Source organism: Chrysochloris asiatica, unplaced genomic scaffold (genome assembly GCF_000296735.1).
Source record: "Chrysochloris asiatica unplaced genomic scaffold, ChrAsi1.0 scaffold00105, whole genome shotgun sequence".
NCBI lineage: Eukaryota > Metazoa > Chordata > Mammalia > Afrosoricida > Chrysochloridae > Chrysochloris > Chrysochloris asiatica.
The window spans coordinates 3,149,894-3,156,188 of NW_006408623.1; the positions used below are offsets into that span (position 1 = coordinate 3,149,894).

Below are 6,295 nucleotides of genomic sequence, written 5' to 3' on the forward strand. Positions count from 1 at the left end.
ACCAGCCGCTCCGCGGGAGAAAGATGAGGCTTTCTACTCCCGTAAAGATTTACACCCTCGGAAACCCTGTACAGGGTCGCTATGGGTCGGACCCGACTCAAAAGGCACATTACAACAACAACAACAATGTAAACTGATGTGTAGCCTTGTTGCCCTGACCATGTTAGCTGTTATCTAGTCTCCTTATTAGCAAACTAACTTGCTACTTTTGCTTCTGTACTCCCCACTTCAGCAAATTCCTTTAGATAAGCCCCTAGACCCTGAGCCAGGAATGGAGCCAATATGAACTAGCAGCCAGCTCCTTGCAACATGCCCTGCCGTCCGGCTATAGCTGTCTGTTGTGCCAATAAAATTCTCTAAATTGGACATTATAGTGGTCATCCTCCTTGTTTGAGACTTGAATCCGTAACAGTATAGTGTGTTAAGCACTGGTCTGTAACTTCTAAGTCATCAGTTCGAAACCACCAGCTGCTCCGCAGGAGGAAGGCAAAACTTGCCGCTCCTGTAAACTGACAATCAGAAACCCAAAGGGGCAGTTCTACTCTGTCTTTCACGGTCACGATGAATCAGAATTTACTTCATGGCAGTGGTGAGTGGTAGGTCTGGAGGAAGCCTCATGTACAACCTACACTCTGCAGGTGATACAACCTTCCTTACTGACAGAGGACTAGAAGCACTTGCTGATAAAGATCAGTGACTACAGCCTTCAGTGTGGATTACACCTCAATGTAAACAAAAGTCCTCAGGATTGGACCAACCAACAAACTCATTATAAATGGAGAAAAGATTGAATTTGTCAATGACTTCATTTTGCTTGGATCTACAATCAACACCCAGTCAAGAAATTAAACAACATATTCAAATCTGCTGCAAAAGACCTCTTACAAGTGTTAAAGGCCAAAGATGTCACTTGGAGGACTCAGGTGCTCCTGATGCAAGTCAAGGTGTTTTCAATCTCATATGCATGCATGTGAAAGCTGAACAATAAACAAGGAAGATAAAGTTCGGCAGAAAACATGGAATATACCAGGGACTCAACAAATGCATGAACAAATCTGTGTTGGAAGAAGTATAGTGCGAATGTTCCTTAGAAGCCAGGAAGGTGAGACATCATCTCATGTATTTATTATCAGGAGGGACCAGTCTCTGGAGAGAGACGTTACGCTAGGTTAAGTAGAGGGTCAGTGAAAAAGAGGAGGGCCCTCAGTGAGATGGACTGACTCAGTGGTTACAACATGGGCTCAAACAGCAAAGCTTGTGAGGTTGACACAGACCCGGGTAGTGTTTGGTTCTGTTGTGCATGGCGTCACTGTTCACTGGAGCTGATTAACAGTACTGTAATCATGCAGAGAGGACAGTGTATCCCAGCACGGTCCTCCTGTGGTATCCAGCCCACAGAGCTCTGGTGGACACCACAGCACAGGTGGCCCGTTGGGTGAAAGAGCCATCCCAGGAAGGAATGCCCACCTGTGGCTACCAAATGACACTTTCATCTAAGAGGATGTGCATCGTGGAGCTGAAGGCCGGTGACTCTGTGAAGGCAGAGTTGTGCCACTTTGTGCTTTTGGGGGACCCTCTGGCCGTTAAGGAACAGGTGGGTCCTGGGGTGATCTCTTACCGTACAGCCTCTGAACAGCTTTTCGGTCGGACCAGTCCAGTTCAAAGGCCGGCTTCTGGGGAATGTAATTTGGCTGCATGACTGATCCTGTCCTGTAGGTGTGAGGCAAGCCGAGGACATGGCCGATTTCATGGACAGCCACCTGCAAGTGGGCACAAGACATCAGTGCCCACCACGAGACAGCCTGTGTGAATTAGGGAGCTGGGTAGAGACGCTCTGGTGTTTTGGACACGGGCTGCGTATGCTGGGCAGTGGGGACACTCACTCTGAGAAGACTAATGCCACTGTCGCTGGTGGGAGAAGTGAAATGTTCGTCATCATCAAAGTGAATGTCACCCAGGCGCCAGGCATGGGCAAACTCCTGCCCGCTCCCATCGAAAACCCGTGGGCATCCCAGGTGTCGGCCTGCCAGGGGAGAGGTGGTCTGGGTGAATCAGGAGAGCCCACCACGACGCTTCCTCACCTACCTGGACACTCACAGGCCCCACCACGAAAGTTGGTGAACGGGGGTGCTGACAGCTGTCCTGCCCAGCTCCCCAGTCAGATGTCCTGGGTGACAACAGTGTGCTTATGAAATATAAAGACACCCTGTGCCAAGTGCCGTAAGAGCAGTGAGACTGTGTGTGTGTGAGGGTGGGGGTGAGGGGGGAGGCCTCATGGAGAAACAAGATCTGAGCCAGGACCTCCCCTCTACGGAGGGCAGGAAATAAAGGGGTGCTCATAGTCCCGACTCCCAAAGAATGAACATGGTCAGCTGCTAACTGAAAGGTTAGTAATCTGAGTCCTCTCAGAGGTAGGTACCTCCGAAGAAAGGCCTGGCGACCTGCTTCTGAAAGAGTGTTGGTGTGAAGTCGATTCCGACCCATAGGGACTCTGTACAAGGTTTCCGAGGAGCAACAGGTGAGCTTGAACTGCTGACCTTGCAGTTCAAACGGCTTTGCAGTCTGGTGCATTAACCCACAGCGCCACCCCCAGGACTCTGAGAGGTTAGCCATTGAAAACTCCGTGGAGCACAGTTCTACTCTGGAGCAGAGGGGACGTCCTGGGTTGGGTGCTCCTAGTCTGTTGATAGTAAGCTGCGGGGGACGGGAGCCAGGACAAGCACACACCAGGCTACACACACCCCACATTGTCTAGTGTGCCCCACACTCAGGAAGGTCTGAGAGAGGCCCCTTACCTCTTCCAAAGCCCAGCTTGATGTCCACTTCAGCCACTGGGCCAACCAGGTCTTCCTGGAAGTCCAGTGGCGTCACCTCGCTCCACATGCGGAAGGCCAGTCTGAAGACATACCGCTGCTCGTCGGCGGACAGCTGGCTGCTGTAGCCCTCGCCCACCAGCCTCCACTTGAGGGTTCTTTTGGAGAAGACCCTGGCGGCCCCTCTGGTCCCTGGCTTCTCCTCCCGGCCCCGCAGGAGAGGGAGTCGTTGCAGGAAGCGTCTCACACGAGCCCGGGCTGCCGAGGGCCCGGGGACGCTGTGAGGGTCGGGGACGCCGCAGCGCGGTCTGTTCATGGCGCGCAGCGTGGCGGCGTCGAGCGCCCCGGTGGCCGGCAGTCGGTTGGCGCTCTGGAAGGCGCGCACAGCCTCCGCAAAGACATGGGGTCCCGAGGCTCCGGGTGGGCGGGCTGCAGTCCAGCCGTACTTGGTCAGGAAACGCTATGGAGAGAAGGTCCAGGCGGTAGCCCCTAAACACTTTCTGCTGTGCCCAACTCGGACGTGCTCTGTCCACTTCCTACGGGGTCTCCTGTCTCCAGACCATGCTGCATGCGTCCTGTGTTGTGCCCTCTGCCTGGATCCCTCGCTCCACAATGGTGGCGTTCTTGGGACATCGTGGGGACTCAACTCAAAAGTCATTGTGGGGTCGGTGCTTGTACGTCTAGGACATCAGCCTATCCATCTGTAGTTCCTGTGGGCGGGTCATCGCCGATCTCTTTCTAGAGACTGCCTCCTATTTAAGTATTCTGGTAACTTCTGGGTAAGCACGGTGTGGGTGTTAACAGTCCCACCAAGCCATCCTCCCCTTCCAGGCTCGGCTCACCTTCCCCACTTGTCCCCACCCATCCCTGGCCGTAAACCCGTCTGCAGAGGAGCGCAGCGCAGCAGCCAGGCCTTCTCTGTGCAGAGCGATTTTTACATCTGCTAGTGAGATCTGGTAGTGTAGTGGTTACGAATCGGGCTGCGAACCTTAAGGTCAGCAGTTCGAAACTACCAGCTGCTCCGCGGGAGAAAGATGAGGCTTTCTACTCCCGTAAGGATTTACACCCTCGGAAACCCTATACAGGGTCGCTATGGGTCGGAACCGACTTGAAGGCACTTAACAACAACAACAACAGTGAGATATAAGTAAGTGAACCCGCAGGACAAGACGCCAGCTTGCACGGGTTGTAACGGAGGACTCCTTTAACACCCAGTGCGCATGTGCGGGCCTCTCCTACCTGAGCAGAGCGGAGGTCGGCGATGGGTTGGGCCTGGCGCAAGACGGAGTGGTCCGGGCTGTGGGGAAGGGTCTCGCCCTGGGCATGCCGGGGGTCCAACAGCCAGCAGAGCAGCAGAGTCGGACGGAAGATGGAGACAGCGTGCATGGCTCCCAGTGAGTGAAGGAACTTTGCCCCGTCTCTGTTTCGTCCCCGTCTTTCCTCCTTCCAGAGCAGGGCCGCGGGGAGGCTTTTATGAGCAGCCACAGAGGCGGTGTTAAGCATCCAATCATTTCTCACCAGGCCCCGAAGCGTGCCCACCAGGCTTGGAGGTCACAGGTCAGAGAGGTGCTAGCTTTTGAAGAGCCCGTGCCCACCTTTCTTGTTAGCCCGAGACCTCCCTGCTGGTCTCATGTGTGTGTGCACTCGGCCTCAGGTAATTGAATGGCAAACTAACACGTGCCTGTGGAGTCCACTCCTGTGGAGGTGGTGTCAATTGCTGCAGACTTCCGCCTCTGTTCCTGGAGGCAGACCGCCTCACTGGTAACAGTTATCTCAGACAGGGGGCCTAAACCTTAAAAACCGTTATTTGTTCCAGGCGAAGGAGAGGAGCAGGAGTTGAGGATTTTTAGTTTGTCTCGGTCATTTATTTTTATTTCTCTTTATTGTCTTTATGTCTCTTTATGAAATACCCGGTCAATGTAGAAAATGTTTAAGTTTAAAATGTACCGAGTTGCTATTAAGTGCCATGGAGTCAGTTCCAACTCGGAGTGACCCTGTATTGGGTCTCCAAGGAGCAGCTGGTGGGTTTGAAGCGCCAGTCTCGTGGTTAGCAGTCCAGTGCTTATCCTTCAGTGCCACACCAGGATTCCTTATGATTCAGATAGGAATGTTTGGAGAATGTTCTTGCAGATGAACCTCTGTGTGTGTGTGTGTCCTCTCACAGAAATGCCCAGTGGTGGCTGCTCAGGCCAGGAGCTAGGACTCCAGACCAGATCCCTGCTGTCTGTGCCCAGGTCCTGTGAGGTACATGTGTTTTCCTGGGCACCCTCTAGCCTTCCAAGTGGCCGTCATCCACTGATGATCCAGTCAACCCATTCGTACAGGCCTTCTCTACCCCAGGCCTCCCACCATCAGTGTCCACTGCAGAACCACATGCTGCCCTTTCTTGCAGGCTGTGCTGACGACCCTACAGGCCAGTGGGCTCCCACAGCTCCGGGCCAGTTTGCTGAGGAGAAGGTACTTACAGTTTGGGCTGCCTGCTTTCTCTAGGGTGGACAATTCCTTTGGATTGCTATTCAGATGAGCCAGATTGTCATTCCAGTTCAATTGGGTAGTAAGCAAATACAATGGCTTAGGAGGGAGACTGGCCCACAGTAAGAGAGAAAGAGAACTCGGGACCAGGGGCTGAGGAAGGGCCTGGCTTACAAGTTGGAAGTAAGTCTGTGGAACAGAGCTGTCTGGTGTTTAGAAAAATGTCTGTGGACCCCTGGGGTCAGCACTAACCCCTGTGCAGGTCACCACGGAGACTGACTTCCGTACCAGTGCTGATGTGAGGGACCCAGGCCTCCTGAAAGCCGACTGCAGGGCTGGTGCACCCATGGTGGTGCCTGCGTCCCAGTTCACGTCCACGGTCTTGAGGCTGTAAACCTTTACAGGAGCAGACAGCTTCATCTTTCTCCTGCAGAGCGGCTGGTGGGTTTGAACCACCGACCTTGGTGCCCACAGGAGTGTCTCTATAAAATGCTCCCGGTGTTTACCCCCACCCACCTAGATGGAGGGGGCAACACACAGGGCGGCAGGCTCATTCCCCAGCTAACATCCTGGACCAAGACGTCAGAAAGAGTTGCCAAGTGTGGGGTGTCGGAATGTTGGGGTACAGAAATGTGGGGTTTAGGAGTGTGGGGGTGCAAGAGTGTGGGTTGCAGGGATGTATGGGAGAGCACAAGAGTGGGAAAATAAGTGTGGGGTTCAGCAGAGTGTTAGGGTAAAGCAGAGTGTGAAGTACAGGATTATGTGGGGGTGTAGGTGAGTGTGGGGGTGCAGGTGTACATGGGCTGTAGGGGAGTGTAGAACTGCAGGTGAGTATGGGATTATAAGAGAGGGTGGGGCTGTAGGCGAACGTGCAGTTACAGGCGCGTGGGGGCAGGGGGCAAGAGTGTGGAGGTGCAGGTGAGTGAGTGTTCAGGGTGCCCAGTGCAGAAGTAGCCCTTCCAGGGAAACACCCCCCTCCCCCACAAACACAGCCTCCCCTGAAGACTGGA

The 6,295-nt window shown here is 53.9% G+C and overlaps 1 protein-coding gene across 1 annotated transcript in view; it reads right to left on the minus strand.

Moving 5' to 3' along the window:
• The window catches only part of MMP21 (matrix metallopeptidase 21), an 11,260-nt gene extending 7,061 nt beyond the window's left edge, over positions 1-4,199 (minus strand). The window contains exons 1-4 of the mRNA XM_006867432.1: positions 4,053-4,199; positions 2,796-3,273; positions 1,884-2,023; positions 1,619-1,760 (exon numbers count right to left, since the gene is read on the minus strand). Coding sequence (XP_006867494.1) covers positions 1,619-1,760; positions 1,884-2,023; positions 2,796-3,273; positions 4,053-4,199 — 907 coding nt within the window. The remainder of the gene's footprint in view (positions 1-1,618; positions 1,761-1,883; positions 2,024-2,795; positions 3,274-4,052) is intronic.
• Between the last annotated feature and the right edge of the window lie 2,096 nt (positions 4,200-6,295).